At 39.5% G+C, this 25753-nt stretch overlaps 1 protein-coding gene across 1 annotated transcript in view; it reads right to left on the reverse strand.

Moving 5' to 3' along the window:
- Positions 1 to 15996, reverse strand: part of LOC110283956 (uncharacterized) — a 16641-nt gene extending 645 nt beyond the window's left edge. Inside the window, 8 exon segments of the mRNA XM_029471395.2 lie at positions 8463 to 8689; positions 8692 to 8814; positions 9019 to 9065; positions 9150 to 10755; positions 12558 to 12684; positions 12794 to 12843; positions 14531 to 14596; positions 15927 to 15996. Of these exon segments, the coding sequence (XP_029327255.2) occupies positions 8463 to 8689; positions 8692 to 8814; positions 9019 to 9065; positions 9150 to 10755; positions 12558 to 12684; positions 12794 to 12843; positions 14531 to 14596; positions 15927 to 15996 (2316 nt within the window).
- Between the last annotated feature and the right edge of the window lie 9757 nt (positions 15997 to 25753).

Here is a 25753-nt window from a genome sequence, read left to right on the forward strand (position 1 = left end):
TAGCTTTTGCTACCAGCCCAAGGCAGAATTCACCCCGCAGTGTACTGCTTTCACCACAAGAAGGAGGACTTGCCAGTTTACTAACTCAGAAAGGCATTAGTCTTCTATGACTCATACTTAAGGTCCTTTGAGAGAAAACATAGAATTTCTTCCTTCCTTCCTTCCGTCCTTCCTTCCTTCCTTCCTTCCTTTTTTTTTTTTATAGAGTGATGAGTGCAGAGACTCTTGACTATCCCAGATAGAGAAAATAAGTAAAATCTTAAACAGTCAGTTATACCATCAATCTCTACCTCTGGGGACACCACCAAGGAAGAAGAGGTGATTAGGAAACAAGGGAAAAGGGAGAGGAAAGGCTAAGACATGGCACAGCATTCTCCAGACCATACAACTATTGTAATCAGTAACCAACAGCAGCTGTCTTTATCTGCACTGGCCTCACACAAGACCACAGTCAGTCTAGGTTAGGGAAAGGCACACTTTGCCTCTCAGATGTTGGCTATGGATAGACTCAAATAGATTCTAGAAGAGTGATGTGCCTTTATCACATCAGCGTCCAGCACTCATCAGGCTCCAAACCCACAGTCTCACAAATGGTTCTGGTTCATCTCAGTGGATCACAAGCAATATGAATAGATATGGACACAGTAGAGTCACTGTTGGAATTGTGAACCCGGATAGTGGAGAGGTAGGAGGTGAGAGTGGGCAGTATTTGATGTGAGCGCACAAATGCACACACACATTCTCTGTGTATATACATGTATATGTAAGTGTAAAATAGTTGATAATAGAAAGATTGGGAGGATTCATTCCTTCAAGTCAGGATTTTGCCATGTAAACCTGCTTTCAAAGGCAATGGTTTAAATGACTACATCAGTCTGTAATTTATTGCTTGGTAGATTCAGTATCTTATGGGATTTTTGTTTTTGTTGACTTTGTTGTTGTTTTGCGAGATAAGTTGGCCTTGAATTCACTGAGATGAGCCTACTCTGGCTCTAGCATGCTAGGGTTACAGACACGTGCCACCATGCTGGACTCATTATCTGCTTTAGAATGTGCTAATATCAAGAGTCAGGAGTTGTCATTAGTCTCCCTGTGGGAGCCCCACATTTTATGGAGACTTTGGTGACTCACTGTAACTATTGGCTACAGGAGGCATGCAGCCAGCTCTTAGAGTGATTGATGAACTAAATGCACAGCAGAGGCATTTAGCCTTGCACCTCCAACCCCCCCATCCCTGACTAGGCAAACATCAGTCCCCAGCTTAAAAAGCTATGGTTCAGAGGCAGTGTCTAGGAAAGGGCTGGCGTTCAAAGCCTATCATTTGTAGCCCATGGTCTCTGCTGCCTGGCACACTGTCAGCTCTGGGGGGCACAACTGTTTCTTTTTTTAGCCTGAGATATGAAACCCTGGAATCACACTCAGCAAAACAGCATGCATTCTAACCCATACTCGGAACCCTGAACACATAGCTAGGGGAAAACCCGACATTGGCAAGGAACAATTTCTCTTTCCTTCCTAGCTGCCATCATGGCTTTTATCTCAAAGGGATAACATGCCTTTTATCCGCAAAACTGATATCATTTAGATTAAAGAAAGTTTGTGTCACATGTTGGTTTCCCAAATGTTATGGTAAATATTATTAGAGTTTCTACCCTGCCTTAGATCATTTACTTCCCAAATAAAAGACACAAAACCTTTATATTTATAATAAGCTTTAAAGCATTAGAGCTGAGCAGATATCAACCCCCTAAGGAATTTTGTTTATTTTCTGTCAATACCTCCGTGATATAACTTGCCACCTTTCTCTTTGGCTACTCTTATCCAATTGGTCCATCCTCATGACCACTGTCTCATTATTCATCTAACCCAGGGCATCTTCTCCTCTCTTTACCTCTCTGCTCATGGTCTCTGCCTCAGACTACAAGCCTGGGAACTGAAACCTGACTACCTCCCTTCTGCCCAGCTACAGGCTGTTGACATCTTTATTCAAACAATAGTTTTAAATTAAGGAGCAAGGTTACATAACATTACTTGGTGTATGTAAGTATCTCATAGTCCCTCGGGACAATAAGACCTTGGGGCAAGTATTTAGCACTATAGTGAATAGCAACAGACCAAACCTCAGCATCAAAGAATATATTCAAAATAGTTCCTTTTTTATGTCAAGAATTATTAAATGTTGAGCTGCTTTACTATTGGTTCTTTGAAGTTCTGATAGAATCCTGTCATTGTCGTCTTGGGATTGTTTTCAGGGTCGCATTGTATAGTTGCTTGAGTGACACTGCTACCTGTAGTCTATTTTATATTATTTATTTTATGCTGTTTACAATTGATATGTTATGTGCACCTGCATACTCATTTATTTCAATTAGATCTTTCAATTTAACATAACAGAAGTCTTTAATGTCAGCAAACATAAGATCCACTTCTCAACTCACTCCTATCAAATAGGTTGTGCCTTTACCTTGGGCAACTGTCAAGACAATACAAGCTGAATGTGGTGGTGCTCTCGTATAATCCTAGCACTCAGGAGGCAAAGCCAAGCAGGTCTATGTGAGTTTGGATCCAGCCTGATCTACAGAGTAAGTTCCAGGTCAGCCAAGGTTACAGAGTGAAATCCTGTCTCTGAAAACAAACAATCAAACAAAGACATCAGAAAAGTAATGTATAATAGGGGCAAGGCCATGCAAGCCCTCAAACCCAGAACTCAGGAGGTAAAAGTAAGGGGAACTCTGTGTTCAAGGCCAGTCTGGTATACATAGAGAATCTACATCAGCTGGCAATACACAGAGAGACCTTCCTCAAAATAAAGGAAATTCCTTTCTGAGGAATAGCTTTTATGATACCTGAATCAGCATGCAAGCTTCCTGTTAAGATGTAGGTAAAATATTAAGGCCTAGATGGCATATTAAGGCCTAGAAAAATATTAAGGCCTAGCTAGCACTTATCTGGATAGCTGTTATTATAAGGAAACTTTCTCATATGTTTCTGCTGTTACTAGGAAATTTCCTAATGCCAAGATTGATTACATGTTCTGTTATGTTTTGTGCCCTTGGAAACCAATCACAATAGAAGTCAGTAGAACTGTTTTGTATAATTACCCACACTAGGATTGGACAAGAGCCAACCACCCAACAGCACTTCCTGCACCTGTGTATAAGCTTGTACGGTAATAAGCTGCCCCTGAGTTGGACCTCTACATAAGAGAAACACCTATACCAATATAAGAAACTATTTGGAATAAGACTTCCATTTTAAGTAGTGATCCAGTAAAGTTCAAGTTTCCAAGACCTCCTTCCTGGCAGAGAGAGACCTGTACTTGGGTAACTGACATTCTGGTTGGAAAGTTAAGACATGAATGTTAGACAAGTTCCATCCTGGTAGACAAGTGAAGAAATAAATATTAGACAAGGCAAGTCCCCTGCCAACCAATGAAAGTAGGATAAATGTAAAGCAAAGACATGTTCCTAAGGAGATCCCTGTACCCCTAGATCGTGATTGGGGAAATAACTTGGAACAGATTGTGGACTTGGGGGCTTAAAAACCCTGTAGGATCTTAATTCAATGTCATGATTTATGTCCCAAATCTGGACCATGACTCTTGTCTACCAGTCCTGGGGTAGATAGCTCAATAAACAATCCCTGTCTGGCTGAGATCAGTGTTTGTGTGATTTGTGAGGCAATTTTTGGACCCCATACTTTAAAAGGAGGATTCTAATGAACAGCTATGATGTCTACAAACCACATCAACGTTCATCTTTGCAGGACAGCTCTAAGGGTGGAAGCCCACCTTGACAGATCTCTAGTTGGACATAAGACACTCTTTTCCTTTTCTTTTTCTTTTTTTCTTTTTTTTTTTTTTTTCAAGACAGTGTTTCTCATTATAGCCCTGGATGTCCTGGAATTCACTCTGTAGTCCAGGCTGGTCTCGAACTCAGAAAGCTGCCTGCTTCTGTCTCCCAAGTGCTGGGACTAAAGGCATGCTCCACCACTGCCCGGCATTTAAGACACTCTTAAGAAAAGGAAATCATGATCATGTCTGGTACTGGAAACAGCTACCTACTCAGAGCAGATGATTCCAGGAATCTTAGAGGTGAGCCAACAACCACCACTTTACTGAATCAGAATAATCTCTAATAAAAATACCTAAACATTTTTAAATAAATGTAATCTTCTTCTCTCATCTAGGAGATTCCTATTTCAACAGAGTACACTACAAAAAACAAAAAATTCACAACTGATCAAAATGTAGAATTGTAGACCCCACACCCATTGGATATATCTACAAAGCACTCCTGCACGTAAGGCTCAAGGCAGAATTTGTGAAAAATTTGCAAACAATTATGAAATGAAAAGCCATGAATTTAAAAGAGGACATGGAAGAATATATGGAAGGATTTGGCAGAAGGAAAAGGAATGGAAACATTTTACAATTATAGTTTTATCTAAAAAATTTTAAGTTACCAAAAAATGTAGAAAATAAATGAACAAAAATGTCAAGAAACCCAAAGAAAAATTAAAACAAAAACGTTTGTAAACCTATCAGTGAAATGGAGACAAGGATTCCTTTAATCTACCATTCTGCCCTAGCTTCAAAGATCATCATTAGGAACAGAAATGATAATTACTCTTGCCATAAACATGGAGGACTGAGGTCAAATACTGCTGTGGGAGTGAATACTAGAGAATCCACTTTAAAAAAATCAGTGTATATATATTTACATAAATAAATCTGGGTGACACAATTAAACATCTGTTGTGTTAGAGTTTTATTGCTGTGAACAGACACCATGACAAAGGCAACTCTTATAAAGATAAAATTTAATTGGGGCTGACTTATGGGATCAGAAGTTCTGTCCATTATCATCAATGTGGGAGCATGGCAGCATCCAGGCAGGCATGGTACAAGAGGAGTTGAGAGTTATGCATCTTCATCTGAAGGTGGCTAGCAGAATACTGGCTTCCAGGCAGCTAGGATGAGGGTCTTAAAGCCCATGCCCACAGAGATATACCTATTCCAACAAGGCCACACCTTCTAATAGTGCCACTCCCTGGGCCAAGCATATACAAACCATCACACCTGATGTGTGGCATTATTCATAGGGAAAGAAAGACACACCTCTATTTATTACAGATAAGGAACCAATGACAGATCAATGTTGGGGAACAACACAGTCTAACATGGTGAGTCAATTTGTTTTCTTTTTTAAAAGTGGTTTGTCTGCATGTATGTTTATGTACCATGTGTGTTCCTATAGCTCACAGAGGCCAGAAGAGGGCAAGATACCCTGAGTTGAGATTACAGATTGAGTGCCCATATGAAGGTGCTGAGAATTCAAAATGAGTCTTTTGTAAGAGCAGACAATGTCCTTAGCTGCTGAGTCATGTCTAAATCCCAGTGGACCAATGAGTTTGACTGGTGTGACTTAAAAGACAGTTGGTGAGCTGCTTCTTGCAGGCAGCTCACCTGAGGTAGGAACTGTGTTTTTCAAACCACTCACTAACTCCTCTAGGCAGCTTGAATGTGACTACTTCATAGCTGGTCTGAACATCTTCTATGCAGTTCATTTTGTCTGATGGTGTCCTTACCAATTATATACACATGAAGCAAGAGGGCACTAATGAATCTTGCCAGTTTATGGGATCTCCTGAAGCTATTAAGTCAACTATTTCTATAGGGAGGACTGAATGGATCACCTCCCATTTCTTTACCTCTGCTTTAATACCCTGTGTTTTAAGCAGCTACCTCCACGTTGGAAGGTGTAATCTCAGAGGAAATTGATACACAACCTATACCAGACATGCCCTCAGAGGAATCTCCCTGGTTACCAATGAGCACTTGCCCATGATGTCATTGCACCTATATTCATAGTACCTAGGCAATAGAATCAGCTAAGAGACATCCATCAACTGACACATGGGTAAATGAAAATGTGACATATTTACAAAGGTATATTACTCACGTGTAAATAAAATGAATAAATAATGTTGCTTTCAATTCCAAGGCTATTAAATAGAGGACTCTGTATCAGGTATTGGTATCTACTTAGGAATTACTGGTCATAGAGATCACAGAAGTACCCCCAAACAAAGCAGGTTATTGCCAGTGCTCGCTCATAGCCATCCTAAGCAGAAGGTGTTACTGAAGACACCATTTTGGTTGCAAAATAGACAGAGAGCAGCCTTGAACTTACTAGGAAACTCTCCGAACTGGCTAGCTTTCATAGCACTGCAAGGTCTTGTGCAGGCTGCTAGCAGAGAAACGATGTTATGGTCTTACTTACCCCTGGACCACTGGTCCTACAGTACCAATGTACTAGCCAAGATGTGTGCACTGATGTAATACTGATGTCACCATTGTGAATGGCCATAAGCAGGATCTCCCCGGAATGGATCTGAGGACTGCTCCTTAGAGAAATTCATACCATGGTTAAAAAAACAAAACAAAATAAAACAAAGCAAAACAAAGGCTTTGGAAATATAAGTCCAAGTACAGAAGCTATTGATGCTTTCTTAAGGAACATGTTATTAATCAACCATCCAAATAGTCATGTTTCTAATGATCAGTTTGTAAAATGGTGAAGGAAGACTCTTTTTGCAGTAGGAGGTAGGTAATGCAGAGACCCATAACTGTTGAGAAAGTACTAAGAATAGGCAACTATGTAAGACTGGGGCAATTACCATTTCATCATGGCTGATGGACGGTTCTGCAGTCTCCATTAATTCCATGAGGGTATAATGGCTGGTAATGGCAGCTATATTATTTAATTATAAAGTTTGGAGCAAAGATTTCCCCATCAGTACTTCAAAAGGAATTTCTGCTTGCCTCCAGGGATTTCAATCTTTCTCTCCATGACTGTGGCTTCTCTTTGTAATTCTGCTTGCCTCCAGGGATTTCAATCTTTCTCTCCATGACTGTGGCTTCTCTTTGTAATTCTGCTTGCCTCCAGGGATTTCAATCTTTCTCTCCATGACTGTGGCTTCTCTTTGTAATTCTGACTGCCTTGGAATTCATATTATTGACAAGGCTGGCCTAAAACTTGTATGGATGAACCTACATCTCTGTCCAGATTGTTGGGATCGGAGGGGTGCATCACCACATCCTTAGCCTCTGAGGATTTCTAAGCTATATGTCAGCATTCCAATTATTCTACATGCACAGCCTATCTCTTGACAGTTTGTCTCTTTCTTGGTATTTGTACAGCTTAACTCCAGTATCAAAATTTGGAATGCAAATGAATTAAGAGAATTTATTAAGGATTTTTCTTTCATGATGAATTTTATCTTTGCAATTTCAGTACTATTTTGTAAAGGATTTGTCAAATTCAATAAATTTAGAGGAGTGCAATTTCCATGAACAACACTTTAGGATTATGTGTGGTATACCTTTACATGGTTTCTCAGAAGTATGATCTATGCAATGTACAGTATAATTAGATGTTTTTGTCAAAACTTTAAAGTTATTACATGTTGTCCTTATTTTTTTTGAGACAGGGTCTATGTAGTGCTGGCAGTCCTGGAACTGGACTCACAGGAATCATCCAGTCTTTGTCTTCTGAGTGTTGTGATTAAAGGCATGTACCATCTTGCCTGGCATTATTATGAATGGCTGGATGTTGGATGAGCTAAATGTTTTAGTTATAGTTTTTCTCAGGGATGCCAGAGAAGTCTCAGAGGTTAAGAGTACTGGTTTGCTGAAGGGACCCTGTTATAGCTGTCTCATATGAGGCTATGCCAGTGCCTGGCAAATACAGAAGAGAATGCTCAGAGTCATCTATAAGATGGAACACAGGGCCCCCAATGGAGAAGCTAGAGAAAGCACCCAAGGAGCTGAAGGGGTCTGCAACCCTATAGGTGGAACAACAATATGAACTAACCAGTACCCCCAGAGCTCTTATCTCTAGCTGCATATGTAGCAGAAGATAGCCTAGTCGGCCATCACTGGGAAGAGAGGCCCCTTGGTACTGGAAACTTTATATGCCCCAGTACAGGGGAATGCCAGGGCCAAGAAGCGGGAGTGGGTGGGTAGGGGCGCAGGGCAGAGGGAGGGTATAGGGTACTTTCGGGATAATATTTGAAATGTGTATAAAGAAAATATCTAATAATAAATAAATTAATTAATTAAAAAAAATAATACTGGTTGCTCTTCCAGAGAACCAGAGTTCAATTTGGAACAAATAGCTATACACAACTATCTGTGCTGCCAAATTCAGGGGATCTGATGCTCTCTTTTGTGTTCTACCTGCACCAGGCATACATGCAGTGCACAGACATATTTGTAGGCCAGTATTAAAAAGAAATAAAAAGCTCGCCCCAGTTACATTTACAGAATTTTATTTTGATACATTTTGTGAGGTTTAAGTCTTCATTAAAAGGCTTTCACAAGCTTGTTATCTTTATATTTCTATTATTTCTCCTGTTGTGATTTGTCAGCAGAGAATACCAGATAAATGGTATGTTACATTATTTACAATGGTATGTTTTTCTCCAGTATGAATTTTCTGATGTCTTCTAAGACTTGAAATCCACATAAAGTATACGTGGCAGTCTTTGCACTTGTGAGGTTTCTCTCCAGTATGAATTTTCTGGTGGTCTCTAAGATATGAGCACCTAGTAAAAGATTTGTTACATTCCTTACATTTGTAAGGTTTTTCTCCAGTATGAATTTTCTGATGTGTTCTAAGATTGAAATCCATATACAGGATATGTCATAGTCTCTGTATTTGTAAGGTTTCTCTCCAGTATGAATTTTCTGATTGTCTCTTAGAGTTGAGTACTGATTAAAGGGTTTGCCACATTCCTTACATCTGTAAGTATTTCTCCAGTATGCACTCGCTGATTTGTTTTGTAAGGTTTCTCTCCAGTATGAATTTTCTGATGTTGTATGAGTTGAGCCCGTAGGAAAAGATTTGTCACAATCCATACGTTTGTAAGGCCTTTCTCCAGTATGAATACTCTGATGTACTCTAAGATGTGAGCATCCAGTAAAAGATTTGTCACATTCCCTAAATTTATAAAGTTTCTCTCCAGTATGAATTTTCTGATGTGCTCTAAGAGTTGAGGCTCTAGTAAAAGATTTGTCACATTCTGTACATCTGTAAGGTCTCTCTCTAGTATGAACACTCTGATGTGCACTAAGATGTACATACTGGGTAAAGGATTTGTCACATTCCATACATTTGTAAGGTTTCTCTGCAGTATGAATTTTCTGACGGGCTCTTAGATATGAGTACCAGATAAAAGATTTGCCACATTCCTTACATTTATAAGGTCTCTCTCCATTATGAATTTTCTTATGCATTTGAAGACTAGAAATCCAGAGGAAGCACTTATCACAATCTTTGCACTTGTGAGGTTTCTCTCCAGTATGAACTGTCTGATGTTTTCTTAGATGTGGGTGCCAGGTAAAGGATTTGTCACATTCCAAACATTTGTAAGGTTTCTCTCCAGTATGTATTATCTGATGTTCTCTAAGGTGAGAACACCTAGTAAAAGATTTGTCACATTCCTTACATCTATAAGGCCTCTCTCCAGTATGAACTCGCTGATGTGTTCTAAGATGTGAGACCTAGGTAAAGGATTTGTCACATTCCAAACATGTGTAAGGTTTCTATATATTATGAACTTTCTGATGTGTTTGAAGAGTTGAGCACTTAGTAAAAGATTTCCCACATTCCTTACATTTGTAAGGTCTCTCTTGGTTATGAACACTCTGATGTCTTTGAAGATGTGAGCACTTGGTAAAACATTTGTCACATTCCCTACATTTGTAAGGTTTCTCTCCAGTGTGAATTTTCTGATGTGTTTTAAGAGTTGTGGTCATAGTAAAGGACTTGTCACATATCTCACATTTGTAAGGCTTTTCACCAGTGTGGATTTTCTGATGTGTATTAAGAGTGGTGGTCATAGTAAAGGATTTTTCACATATCTCACATTTGTAAGGCTTTTCACCAGTGTGGATTCTGCAATGCCTTTTAAGACGTGATAGTTCAAAAAAGGACTTACCACATTCTTTGCATTTATAACGTGCCTCAGGAGAATGAATCTTCTGGTGCCATCTTAATGATGCATAGTGGGCAAAGGATCTGTCACACTCCTTACATTTGCATGGCTTCTCTCCATTATGCCTTCTCTGATGGCTTTTAAATGCAGATAACTGCACAAATGACTTTCCACCTTCTTTGCATTTGTATGGTTTCTTTGCCATATGAAGTGCTTGATCTGTTTTAAGGCTTGACCACTGACTAAAGGATTTGCCACAAATATTGCACTTGTAAGGTTGCTCTCCACTATGAATTCTCTGATGCATACTGAGGCTTGAGGTGGTACTGAAGTATTTACTGCAGTGCCCACATTGATATGGTTTTTCTTCCATGTCAACTGTTTCTTGCATGAGACTATATATAGAGCTGAAATGGTCATCATATTCATCCTGCTTGTGTTCTTTCCTTGCTGTGTAGAGTCTTTGATCTTGGCTAATGTTGGAACATAAATTGAAAGATTTCTCACAGTCTTTAGATTGGCAAGGGTCTTCTCCAGTGTGCATACTTTTGTGCCTATCTGCGTTTGATGAGTCAACAGAGGCATCTTTCTCATTACAGCATCTGTAGTTGTTAGAGGTTTCTGTAGTGTCATTTCTATTATAAAGTGCACAGTTGGAGGGTTCATGAAGCATTTCACTGAGTTCATTACACTGACAAGACTCCTTTTCAGTCCTCATATGTTGATGGACAGTATCAAATATACAGTAGTTCTCTGAAAAGGAATACAAATCAGATTAATAGGGCTTGTTCCCAGATGACACATATGATAAATGGCTGTCTTTGTAAGTTCTCTTTTAAACTAAATTAAACTGCAACTGTTTAGAACCAAGCTCCCAGTAGCTGAAACTATTTGTTCACTGTAACTGTATGGATCCTCACAAAAACAGCATGCCAATCTTCAAGGTGAGTGATGTCTAATAGATAGCTCATCTTTTTTGAAAATGTCTAACTTGGCACAAGATGGAACAAATAAGTGAGGGTAAGTAATTATTTTTGAGATGGAGAACATTCCCTGATTATATTCAGAGTATACTTCTATATTTTTAATTGCTTTCTTCAGAAATGGATGAAAACTTTTTAATACAATCCCAGGCTCACAGTGAGTGTACTTCCTAATATATAGCAATGGAAGTTACTCTTCTCGAGATCCGTTTCCTTTTAAGATTAAAGGTTTAGTGAAAAATATCCAAGGGTTTGGTTTTTTTTCCTATAAATAAATAAATAAATAAATAAATAAATAAATAAATAAAGGCATTAGGTTCTTCAAAATTAATGGATGCAACGAAATATTTTCCAGATATCCAAAGCTCTAGATCATTTGAGGCAGGACTTTCATGGGAGGTTATTGCTCTTATCTTTTCCTCCATTGTCTGAGCTCCACACACTGCTGTTTCCTAACTTTCTTTTATGGTTATTCTCATGTATACTCTGTTCATAACCTTTTAAGATTATTTTTCCAGGAGGATGTTTGTATATCCTCCACTGGAATGAAAGTGATGCATATTGTATGAAGACATACAAGCAAGTTAATCAATTACAGAATAATAATACTTCATGGAATCACATTAGGCTTATAATTTGTAAAATTATTCCAATCTGATGCCAGCACAATCAAGCAAAAATGCACATTGTTCTAGTATTGAGGCTCTATACAGGTCTAATAAGTCACAACATCTTCTAAGAGTTGCAGCAGGCAGGATGCAACTTGAGGACAGGAGACTGTAGTAATTGCAAGGGTCAGGAATATCTTGGATATCTTGCTGTTGCCATGAGTCATGGTGATCATGCAGTTTGGTTCAGGAGAACTGGCCCTTTTACAATATCCCACAGATCACAGATAGGGTAGATGTTGGGGTGGAATAGCTCATAGTTCTGGAACTGGCTCTGGGTGGTAACTGTGTTGGTTTGCCCATCAACTCTCCTGTACCCATTCCATCAGGGACAGCTCTCCCATGCTAAAGTCACAGCTTGCCTAACGATGCCATGGCTGGTAGAGGCAGGGACAGCACAGGGAGCCCCTCAGTCATTAACATGCCCTCAGGCAGCAACCTGCATGCAGACCACAGACATCAGCATGGCCTTTGGTGGTAACATGGGCCACAGGCATCGACAGAGACTCATTGTAGTACATTCATGGACACAGACATGGGCCTCAGCAGAGGCCATATGGCCTGTACATCACCATGACCTCGGGTGGCAGTGCAGACCTCTCACAATAGTCTGTTCCTCACTGTGCTTGGTCTTCAGTTCTAGCTCTTCTTTACAGTGCACAAACCACTATGCTTCTCCTCCTCTCTAGCCTCTCCACCACATACTCGATCAGAGTAGTCACATTCTCTGGCTGTCTTCTGCTAGCATGGGCAGGCGAACCTCTTGGAAAATTTCTTTTTCATTACCAAACTTTGCCTAGTCTGCTGTTTTTTCCATGACAGCTTATATATCAAGAGTTTACAATCTATAGAGTCATTATTTACAAAGGATGAGTTAAGAATTCTACAAGCAAAATATTCTCACCAACAGAGACCAGGTTGCTGTAATACTCCAACATCACATTAATGTACAGAGCCCTCTGAACAAAGTCCAGGTATTCCCACTCCTCCTGAGAGAAGTTCACAGCCACATTCCGGAATGTCAACAGACCCTGAAACAAAAATCACAGGTTGACTATGTGCTACAGGGTAGAATAAGGAGACAAGATGCATATGAGTGAAGACAATTATCATCAAAAATCATTAAAATTTAAAATTCACCAAAAAGAGGATTTCCAATATGGTCACATTCTGTAATAAATTATTGAACTCTGAAAACAGGATGATACAATAATTTTACAAGCAGTATCAATAAAAAAGAAACACATTTAAGATCTATCAAAAGATCACAGTGTACATATCTCAGAAGGACATTTGTAATGAGGACATGTATTCTTAAATTTTCTTTCTGAAGATCATGCTAAAATATGAAGTTAATCCTGTCTCTACTTGGGTCTCACATAACTCATATAACAGGCTCAGGTATGATTTTTAAACTCTAGGAGCAATGGACACACAGAAGTGGATGCTCACAGTCAGCTAGTGGATGGATCACAGGGCTCCCAATGGAGGAGCTGGAGAAAGTACCCAAGGAGCTAAAGGGACCTGCAACCCTATAGGTGGTACAACATTATGAACTAACCAGTACCCCGGAGCTCTTGACTCTAGCTGCATATGTATCAAAAGATGGCCTAGTCGGCCATCACTGGAAAGAGAGGCCCATTGGACACACAAACTTTATATGCCCCAGTACAGGGGAACGCCAGGGCCCCCCCCCCCCAAAAAAAAAGGGAATGGGTGGGTAGGGAAATGGGGGAGAGGGGGGAGGGTATGGGGGACTTTTGGGATAGCATTGGAAATGTAATTGAGGAAAATACGTAATAAAATATATTTAAAAAAAGTACTACAAAAAAAAAGTTCTACATTACAAGCCACAAGATTCTGTAAATTCAATATACAGAGATTCCAGTTATGTCTACTCAGTGTCCACACTCATATTTCTAAAGACTAACAAATGTATTTTTCAGTAATTTCTTGAAATTTTTTTCATTTTTTATTAAACTAATAAAATTTATTTTAAGATATACAACTCAGTTTTGACATTTTTAAGTCATCAAAATAATTTATAATAGTCAAATGTCTCTTAAATATACATGATATCTTCTGAGGCTAAAAGTTATGCACTCAGCCAGTTTTTAAAATCTATTTGGAACACTAAACATGATAGAAGTAGAAAAAAATCTCTTTTTCCCCACATTTTTCCCCACATTAGGCGCAGGAAGAGCTTCCCGTTGGTCAGCTCTGACTAAAGATACTTTAAACATAACAGTTCATATTGACATTTGATTTGATGGGTCCTCCAGAAAGCTTTGTGAAATTTATTAAGATTAGAAAACATCATACAGAACATTCATGCAGAACCAAACAGGGTATGTGGTCAGCACGTCCTTGCTATAAGCCAAGCTACTTCTCTGGCAATGACTGGCAGGCATGTCACAACAACAATATGAAATAGCTGGTAGGCATGGAACAAAATGGCTACAGCTATTCTAGCGGGGTCAGACCATAACAGGAACAAGAACAATAGCAGCACTGCCTGACATCACTCTCACAGAGACTGGACTGGTGATAATTGATCTCTTATACGCATGCTTGCCCTCAGCTTTCTGATAACAATTTAATAAGAATTGCTGGTGAGTAGACAGCCATTCTGAGGATTCAAAGTAGATATGACTGATTTTTTATATAAAAGTTTCAATTTGTGATTCTTTTACAATTATTACAAGATTACTTTTGAAGATAAATAATAAAATAATCTTTTACAACCACAAACTGCTACATGTCAGTACGAGAAACTGGCTGAGAAAACTCGCTTGCTTGCTCACACTTTGCTAATCTGTAACAAGCTGCTTAGTTATGACTGTAAGTGGGTTCTTGCGAATAATTTATTTTCTTTACCTGTACCATGTAACATTTCCTGTAAAGGTATTGGAGAACATATTGGCTTTTTTTCATAGTCATTCACTACAAGAGAAATAGAATGTAATCACATTGTAATTTTATACTGCTTGGAAGATTTTGCTGGGATATATAAGCTATGAGAGAAAAAAATAAATATGTTCAAACCTTGTTCCATCTATGAAATATATATATGTAAATATATGTATATATATACACACACATATATATACACACACATACATATATCTATATCTATATATATGTAAAGTTTATATGGGAATGTGTTGGAACTTTTCTCCATCCATCAAATCTGTATGTATGTAAATATGTAAATATGTAAAGCTTGAGTGGGTGATTGTTGGAGCTTGCTCCATCCACTAACTCTGTGTATGTATGTATATTATATATATATATATATATATATATATATATATATATATATATATATGAAATTCTTGGAGCCTGCTTGTTGGAATATTGTTCCTTCCACCCAGAAACTGTTTGCATCTGTGTGTGTGTGTGTGTGTGTGTGTGTGTGTATTTGTGTGTGTGTGTATGGGTGAAATGCTTAGAGACTGTTTGCTGGAGCTTTCCTCCAGCCATTCATACATCTGTCTGTCAATCTGTCCATCTTTTGCTACATCCACTCAGTGTGTGTATGTGAGTCTGTCTATGAATTTTCTCTTTTCTTTTCTTTCTCACTGGCTGCTAAGAGTTATAAGAGTTCAGGGTTTTTCCTCTGGCACGGGGAATGTGAGCCACAGTCAATCAAGTTGTGTTCCCTGAGAGAAAAGCATCCTGAGTAATTTCTCTAATTGCTGGCTGCCATAGGCAGTAGCCCTATCAGTACCTGGACAGATACCTCAACCACTCCATCAGCCCTCTTAAGTGCTGACCCCCATCAGCTGCTTTCAGCACTGACCCCCACCCATGCCACGCATTGCTGCCTACCACGGTTTACACTCCCTCCCCTGCCCCCAATGAATGTGAAACCCCTACACATGAGGATTCTACAATGACCCATCCACAATTGTCATGCAGTGTAAGAATACTGAAAATACTTAGAAAGCATTTTCAGTTAGCATAAATTGAACCTCACTTCCAATCCCAGCTCAGTAAAGTCTCAGGGTCAGAAATGAAACTGAATGATTGGAATGTGAATAGTATACACTAGTGATGTTCTGAATTTATCATGGACTTAAAATGATGGAAGCCTTATACTTCCAAAGGAACACACCAAAGAAAACATTTCATAGAATTTTTGTTCCTCTAAAGATTTCACCTTACTTTGTGGGATCTGAGATTCATTCACACAAATCTCACATACCTGTAGACTAATTTGTCAGGAACTCAGAGGAGCAAGGGAGACAGCAAGAAAACTATTCTCACCTACTGAAAGCAGACTCATCTAACTCTGCAACATCCAATCTCTGTGCAGAGCCCTCTGAGCAGGGACCAGGCATTGCCCCTCCTCCTGGGAGAAGACCACAGTTACACCACTGATTGTCAACAGATCACAAAATAAAAGACAACAGTTTGAAAATTCCTGCTGGTGCACAACTTCAAAATGTTAGCAATGAGCAAATAGAGGTGGGTGGAAACCTGTGAATTCCAGTCCAACCTGGTCTACAAGATGAGTTCTATATTAAGTTTGGTCATGTGTCCACAGACAGAATGGTTTTCTTGAACCAAGAAGAAATAAGAACTGCAGGCATTTTTCTGATGTATGTGAATTATCATAATTATTCACAAGATGCTAATATTATAATACTTTTAAATTTTCTCATTCTTTCCCTCTCTCTCTCTCCCTTTTTCTCCCTCTTCTCCCCTCTAATCCCCCATCTCTCCAAAACATGGTTTCTCTGTGTAGCCCTGCCTGTCCTTAAACTTGCTCTGTAAACCAGGCTGGCAAAGGACGCCAAGATTTTGGTCCTGTGAAGGTTTTATGCCCCAGTATAGGGGAATGCCAGGGCCAGGAAGTGGGAGTGGGTAGGTTGGGGAGCAGGGGGAAAGGGGAGGGAATAGAGGGTTTTTGGAGGGGAAACTAGGAAAGGGGATAACATTTGAAATGTAAATAAAGAAAATATTTAACAAAAAGAAAAAAAGAAAATTTTGTGCATATATATATATATATGTATATATATATATATATATATATATATATATATATATATATATATATATATATATATATATTGCCAAGGTCTGCCTCTGCTCTGGAGTGCTGAGGTTAAAGGTGTGTGCCACCACCTCAAGCTGGTTTATAATGCCCTTTCTAACCGTGAAAAAATGTGAGCTGATTCCCTCAAACAGCATACTGTGATTTTCCTTGATCTAATTTACAACATTAAGAACTCAGAACAAGGGTTGGAGAAATGGCTTAGTGGTTAAGAGTACTGACTGTTCTTCTGTAGGTCCTGAGTTCAAATTATAGCAACCACATGGTGGCTCACAACCATCTGTTATGAGATCTAATGCCCTCTTCAGGGGTGTCTGAAGATAGCTACAATGTATTTACATACAATAAATAAATAAATCTTAAAAAAAAAAAACCTCAGAACAAGAAAACCCTTTTTCAACCTCTTTTTTTTTTTTTTTTTTATTTATTATATGTAAGTACACTGTAGCTGTCTTCAGACACTCCAGAAGAGGGCGCCAGATCTCGTTACGGATGGTTGTGAGCCACCATGTGGTTGCTGGGACTTGAACTCTGGACCTTCGGAAGGGCAGTCGGGTTCTCTTACCCACTGAGCCATCTCACCAGCCCAAGAAAACCTTTTTTTTTTCCTTTTCTTCTCTTCCTTCCCTCCTTCTTTCTGCCCAACCTCTTCTTTTTCTTGAATTGTTTTTGGTTTGTTTGTTTGTTTGCTTTTTGAAACAAGATCTCACCATGTAGCTCTGGTGGTCCTAGAACTCACTATGTAAAGCAAGCTAGCTTCATTGAGATCCACCTGCCTTTGCCCCCTGAGTGCTGAGATAAAAGCAGAGTACCACCAAGCTTAGTTACACAGTTTTTACAACATTGTATTTACATCAGGGATTACAAACGTTTCAGATGGAAAATTAATGGTGGAAAGTTTACTTTTAATCCCAGCACTAGGGAGACAGAGGTAGGCGGATTTCTGAGTTTGAGGTCAGCCTGGTCTACAGACTGAGTTCCAGAATAGCCAGGGCTACATCGAGAAACCCTGCCTCGAAAATCAAAAAAAAAAAAAAAAAAAAAAAAAAGAAAGAAAGAAAGAAAGAAGGAAAAGAAAGAAAAAAGAAAGTTAATGTTTACACCCATACCTGTAGACCTCACAACAAAATTATACGTTCAAATTCAATTAAATTTGCAGGGGTTCCTCTCATTACTAATATCTAAAAGCTCTCTGGGAATCCAAGTCCCTAGGTCCACATGCCACTCTCTTGAATAGGGAAGAGTTAGAACACGGAAGTTAGTATGGATGACTGTAAATTTCAATAGCTTTCTCCTTTCCACATAGCAAAGAGAACTAAGTTTGCAAATATCAGCAGATAAATTCAAATATTCTACTAGATTATTCTTATGAGAATATCTGGCAGCCAGAAGATCAATAAAAAGAAATAGTATTATTCCAGTTAATATTATTGAAAATTTATCGATGAGGGTAAGACATTCATAGCAGAATTTTGAGAGCTGCTATCCTTATGAGAAACGGAGACGAGAGACACTGATCATGCTCTGCTCTGCTGCCATCCGTTCTCCAGCCCCACAGCTCCTCTGACCTGGGAAGTTCCAGGACCTCCGGGCTGTAGTTCCTGCTGCAGAGGTGCTGACTGCTGATTCTCCCAGGACGCCCCAGAGGCACCTGAGGCTTAGGAAAGTGTTCGGTCCCAGCCGTGTCTTCTGCACTCAGATCTCCAACCCAGTGGTGCAGGCCACCCCAGCTCAGTCTGAAAATGGGTTGATACTCCTGGCTTTTATTCCCACTTCCTTTGGCTCACACACACAGCGTCCAACTTCCCTAACATCACTCCTCTAACCCCACCCACTCTACACTCTCCCTTTGCAACCACCAAACAGACCACATCGCCCCCACCCCCACACACATCCTCTGTTTCTAGGTGAGTGGCCCCGCCCTGCCTCTCCTCCTTAGTCTCTGGCTTCATTCCACATTGCTTCCGCTCTCAGGCTGCCCTGGACCAGCTCTGCAGAGCTTCCCCACATGCTTGCTGCCAGCCTAGACCATAAGTGGATACATACTAGGATGCTGTACCCCAATATCTGACCCCTATATTGGAACCCTTCAAGATGCAAGATAGGCAGCCTAAATCTCCATCGGGGTATCAGCTTGTAGCAGCTTATAGGCCACGAAATGCATACAGGAAAAGAACAGTCTAAAACATTCAGATGCCCGAGTCCCACCCCCAAAACACAAACATGAGAAGCCAAAACCAAATACTGTAATTTTGATTTGGGGAAAGACGTTTGAGGAATGGGCTGTCTCAAGAACTCAGTGGTCAGTTTTGAGGTCCAGGAGTCATCCCACAAACTAATTTTGGTCAGACGGGGATGGTTTATTGAACACACACCCTAAGACTGATCTATCAGAGCCACAACTCAGAATTTAGGGGCTGAGCTACAACCCCAAACATTTGCCAGGGCCTGTTTATAAAGAAACACACACACACACACACACACGCACACACACACACACACAAATGAGCTCATGTGCAGGTGTAGAAAGTGCTACCTGTGGTCTGCTCTGACTCAGGCTATTTTGACTTGCTATACAGAACAATTCTAACTTTATTCTGATTGGTCCTAAGTGGAGATATCTTAAGATTAACAAACCCCAGCATGTACAGAATATAACAGCACATATGGTCAGCATGACCCTGCTCTGAGTCAAGTTATTTGTCTGTGTCGATGACTGGCAGGCACATTACAGAAGCAATATGAAATAGCTGGCAGGTATGGAACAAAATGGCTACAGCTACGCTGCAGGGGTGGGGAGGAGCAGACCTCAACAGTCAGCCCACAGCTAAGAGCCCAGGGCTGAATTCATCCTGCATTGTGCTGGTTTTACCACTAGATGGCGGTCTTGTCGTTTTAGTAACTCAGAAACAAGTTTGTCTTCATGACTCATGTTAAAACTGCTTTGACATAAAACCTAGAATTTATTTACTTTTTTTTAATACAGTGGTGAATGCAGAAAATCTTGGCTGTCCCTTGTAGGCATAAATTTTTGTAGCCTATTTTAACAAACGTTCAACCTCTCCTCTTTCCCATCCATCAGAGCTAGTGGAAGAGAAAACTTATTAGGATACGAGGGAAGTGGACCTGTTTAGCAATAGTTCTTTAGGGGTGATCTCAGTCGTCTTTGTCAGCAGTTCAGTCATGTAGCAAACACCAAATACAAATCAGCAGCTGCAGTTCAATCCCCCTGGCAAGTGGGCACCACAAGTGAGCCAGTGTAGTTTAATCCTGAAGGAACCACAAGGCTCAACAACCAGCTGAGGCTGCTGAAGCAGCAAGAAACTACAGGAACCTCACCAGAATTTCTTTAGCGAGTCTCTCCCCATGGCAGCATTACCACCAGCAGAGCCAATACATGCATGTTGTTAGCAAAGAATAGTGAGGCAGACAAAGCAAACAAGTGCTCTCACGTCCACTGTCCATGGGGTCATATTTGTCATGTGTTCTTTCATATGTTTGCTATAGAAATTCATCCTTTCACCTGTGTGCTCCAGCAAAACATTATTTGACTTACCTGACTTTCCAAAGAAACTAGAAGTTTGCATTTCAATCCCTGATGCAGAAAATAAGGTATGTTGTCCCAACCCTAAAAAAGTCAGTTATACCACCCCATCTCTAGCTCTGGGAACACTAAGGATGATATGGTCAGAAAACAAGAAGGGAAAGAGGGGGAAAGGCTAAGACACACCATTTTCTAGACTCCATACAACTACTGTAATCAGTAACCAACAGTGAAAGACCCACAATGTGAGGACTCCCCCACGTTCTGACTCAGGAGAGGTGACACCCCAAATCACTCACGAGAAATGGTCTTGATGCAAACTGCAAGAGGTTTATTCAGGAAAGACCAGTGCACTGTGGACGACTCGTATCCCACGCAGAGGTAGAGGAGTCGACAACGAGCTCAAGGGGTAAGGGGTTTATAAAGGCAGAAACCGCAAACACCTGGCAAAAACTGCAAACACCGGGCATTGGGCTATAGCATTTGGCAAGCTAACAAGTTTGCATAGCAGGTTTAAGGAACAGTTCCTGGAACAATTGGGGCAAGTTCTACTCCCTGCCATTAGTGAGGTCTATTTTGGACACAGGTCTAGGGGCTTAAATAAATTTTCACTCTCTCTCAGGATCTTTCAATAGCAACTGTCCTTGCCTGCACTGGCCTCACACAAGACCACAGCCTAGGAAAGGGAACACCTGGGGTTCACTTTACCTCTCCGATATTGGCTATGGAGAGACTTGTTTTAAATAGTTTAAATTTCATATGTTATATGGACCTGGGAACTCATATATTTCAATTAGAGTTTTCAATTTAGTGTAAAATAAGTCTTTAATATAAGTAGGAATAAGATCTACATGTTCACTTATGTGTATTAAGTAGCCTGTGTAATTGTCCTGACACACTGACAAACAGTTACATATAGTTTGCAAGGTTATGCAAGCCTTTAACTAAAAAGGCACTAAAAAGGCAGAAAAAGGGAACTCTGAGTTCAGCGCCAGCCTGTTCTACATAATGAATACCCCTCCCTGATGAGTAACTTTCACAGGACCTGAAGCACTATGCAAGCTTCTAAAGAAGGAAGCCATTGAAAAGTCCTACCCAGCTATTGTGCTCTTCCCCCAGCCTTGAGCAGGCTGCTCAGACATGGCTTGCTACAGCAGGCTAGCCCACCTAGGGTGGAGTCTTCAGGCCTAGGTAAAGTCTATTGTCATGCCACATCTGCAGCTTTCCTCCAAGATGCCACTACCTGCTGAGAGGCTGAACCTGTTCTCCTAACACTGTCCTGATGCAATGAGATCCTGGCATCATAGAGGATTGGGTCCCCCCCCCCCCACGACTCATAAGTAAACACTGGCCTTGATCAGAAAACTTTGTCTTGGCTCGTTATTTCTCTCGAAGCCTTTCCCATCCAAAACCCCATCTTTACTTTCAGGAATGGCCACAGGTAGCTACAAGCTATGGTGTCTATAAACCACATCAGTGATCATTACAGTACAATAACCCTAAGAGTGCAGTAGTGGCAAGGATACCTTGGTAGTAACCGACAGTTCCCTAGTTGGACTTAAGACATTTTTAATAAAAGAGAAACTGATTCTCTGGCTGCCTCTCCTCCACCCCATCAGACTTCTGAACCACACAGGCAAGCTTCACTTCCCCTGCCCAACCTCCCTGCTAGCTGAGCCCTCTGGGCCAACCCAAACTGCTCTGAGCAACCTGCCACCCCAGCAGGACATCCATTATCCTGCCACATCACTGCCCACCTTCATTGGACCTGAGGCTCCTGAACATACAGAAATGGAGGTCCAGAACCATACAGCCCAAAGATATCTGTCAGAGACCTACCTCACCAGGACCACTGAGGATCAACCCCCACCCCGATACCTACTGCAGCAGAACATTCAGGGACCAAAACCATCCAGATGGCTAAAGGTCCTTGAAAAAACACAATCAGCAAGAGCCAGAATATTATGACACCTCCAAAGCACAGCTACCCCAATACAGCAAGCTCTGAATAACTTAACATGACCAAAGCTCAAGAAAATGACCGTACATCCAATCTTATAACGATGATAGAGGACTTTAAAATGAAAATGAATAAAATCTCTTTTAAAAATACAGGAAAATATGAACAAACAGACAGAGGACTTTAAAGAGGAAACAAATCCCTTACAGCCGTATAGGAAAACACAATTAAACAAGTGAAGGAAATAAAACTGTGCAGGACATGACATTGGAAATAGCAATAAAGAAAACATAAAAGAATCCTGGAGACAGAAAACCTAGGAAAGCGAACAGGAACTATAGACACAAGCCTCACCAACAGAATACAGGAGATGGAATAGAGAATCTCAGGTATGGAAGATACAATAGAAGAAATTGATTCACCAGTCAAAGAAAATGTTAAAGCAAAAAAAAAAAAAAAAAAAAAATCCCTAACACAAAACATGCAGGAAATCTGGGATACCATGAAGAGACCTAACCTAAAAATAATAACAATAGAAGAAGTTAAGAGTCCTAGCTCCAAGGCCCAGAAAATATTCTCAACAAAATCATAAAAGAAGACTTTCACAAGGAAACAGATACCTATAAACATATAAGAAGCATATAGAACACCAACTAGACTGGACCAGAAAAGAAAATCCTCCCAGCACATAATACTCAAAACAGAAAATCTACAGAACAAAGAAAGAATATTAAAAGCTGTAAGGGTTGGTAGGCTAGGTAATATACAAAGGCAGACCTGCCAGAAATAGATCAAACTTCTCAACAGAAACTTTTGTAAAAGCTAGAACGGCCTGGAAAGATATTCTGCAACCTGTAAAAAACCACAGGTGCCAACCTAGACTACTATATCCAGCAAAACTCTCAATCACCATAGAGGGAGAAAACAAGATATTTCAAGGAAAATCCTAATTCAAACACTATCTATCCACAAATCCAGCTCTACCAAAATACTAGAAGGAAAACTCTAGTCCAAGAAGGAAAACTACATCAAAGAAAACACATGAAATAAGTAATTCCATACTAGCAAAAACAAGGAAATAACACACAAACACACACAAATAACACAGACACAGACACACCATCAAGTAACAGGAAATAACAATCACTAGTCATTAATATCTCTCCATATCAGTGGACTCAATTCCTCCAATAAAAAGACACAGGCTAACAGAATGGATATAAAAACAGGATCCATCATTCTACTGCATACAAGAAACACACCACAGTTGTGAAGATAGACATAGCCTAAGAGTAAAGGGCTGGTAAAAAGTTTTCCAAGCAAATGGACCCAAGGAACAAGCTGGAGTAGCCATTCTAATATCTAATAAAATAGAATTTTAGCCAAAATTAATCAAAGGAGATGGGAAAGAACATTTCATACTCATCAAAGTAAAATCTACCAAGATGATATCTCAATTCTGAACATCTATGCTCCAAACATAAGGACACTGACACTTGTAAAGGAAATGTCACTAAAGCTTAAATAGCCTAACAAACCCCACACATTAGTAGTGGAAGACATCCACAACCAACTCTCACCAATTGACAGGATATCTAGTCAAAAACTAAACAGAGAAACAATGAAACTAACAGATAATATGAATCAAATGAACATAACAGACATGTATAGAATATTTCACCCAAACACAAAAAAATATACCTTCTTCTCAACACCTCATGGATCCTTCTCCAAAACTGATCGTACAGTTGGTCACAAAGCAAACCTCAACAGATAATGCTTTGTATCTAATCAGACCACCATGGATTAAAGTTGGACTCCATAAGAGAAACACTGGACCATAAGCCTACACACTCATGGAAATTGGACAACTATCTACTCACTGATCTCTGGGTCAGGGAAGAAATAAAGAAAAAAAATTAAAGACTTCCTAGAAATCAATGAAAATGAACTTACAGAACAAAATGAAAACAGTGCTAAGAGGAAAGTTCATAGCACAAAGTTTCTTCATAAAGAAATTACAAAATTCTCATATCAGCAATTTAGGTAGTGCTTCAGTCTCATAAAAGTATAGCTGAAAGTTCTAGAAAGAAAAAAGAAAAAGCAAGCACACCAAAGAGGAGTAGAAAGCAGGAAAAATCAAAATCAGTGCTGAAATCAACCAGATAAAAACAAAGAAAACAATCCTGAGAATAAATGAGTTCGTTGAGAAAATCAACAAGATAGACAAACTCTTAGCCAAACTAACCAAGAGATATAAAGATAGTATTCAAATTAACAAAATCAGTAATAAAAAGAGAGACATCCCAACTGACATTGAGGAAATTCAATGACTTATTAGGTCTTACTCCAAAAAACTGTACTCCACAAAATTATTAAATCTTAATGAAATGGACATTTTTCTAGACAGATACCACTTACCAAAGTTAAATCAAGATCAAGTAAACTACCTAAACAGCCCCATTATCCCTAAAGAAATAGAAGCAGTCATTAGACGTCTCCCAACCAAAAAAAGCCCAGGACCAGATGGTTTTAGTATATAATTCTACCATATTTTCAAAGAAGTGCCAATTTCAATACTCCACAAACTGTTCCACAGGATAGAAACAGAAGGAAAACTGTGAAGTTCATTCTATGAGGCCACAGTCACTCTGACAGCTAAACCACACAAAGACACAAAAGAAAGAGAACTGCAGACCAATTTCTCTTACAAACATTAATGTAAAAACACTCAATGAAATACTCACAAATCAAGTCCAGGAACACATCAAAGACATCATTCATCAAGATCAAGTAGGCTTCATTACAGGATGCAGGGATGGTTCAATATATGAAAATCCATCAATGTAATCCAGCATATAAAAAAACTGAAAGAAAAAAAATCACATGATTATCTCATTAGACACTGAAAAGGACTTTGATAAAATCCAACAGCCCTTCATGTTAAAGGTAATAGAGAAATCAGGGACACGGGGCACATACCTAAACATAATCAAAGCAATATACAGCAAGCCAATAGCCAGCATCACAGGAAATGGAGAGAAACTAGAAGCAATCCCACTAAAATCAGGGTCAAGACAAGGTTGCCCACTATCTCCATATCTATTCAATATAGTAATTGAATGTCTAGCCAGAGCAATAAGACAACTAAATGAGATCAAGGAGATACAAATTGGAAAGGAAAAAGTCAAAGTATCACTATTTGCAGATGATATGATAGTATACATAAATGACTCTAAAATTTCTACCAGAGAACTACTACATCTCATAAACACCTTCAGCAGAGTGGAGAGATACAAAATTAATTCAAAGAAATCAGTAGCCCTCCTTTACACAAATGATAAATGAACCAAGAAAGAAATTAGGGAAACAACACCCTTTACAATAGCCACGAATAATATAAAATATCTTAGTGTAACTCTTACCAAGCAAGTAAAAGATCTAATGACAAGAACTTCAAGTCCCTGAAGAAAGAAATAGAAGATATCAGAAGATGGAAAAATCTCCCATGCTCATAGATAGATATGATTAACAGAG

Source organism: Mus caroli, unplaced genomic scaffold (genome assembly GCF_978045245.1).
Source record: "Mus caroli unplaced genomic scaffold, Mus_caroli_1 scaffold_18, whole genome shotgun sequence".
Lineage (NCBI taxonomy): Eukaryota > Metazoa > Chordata > Mammalia > Rodentia > Muridae > Mus > Mus caroli.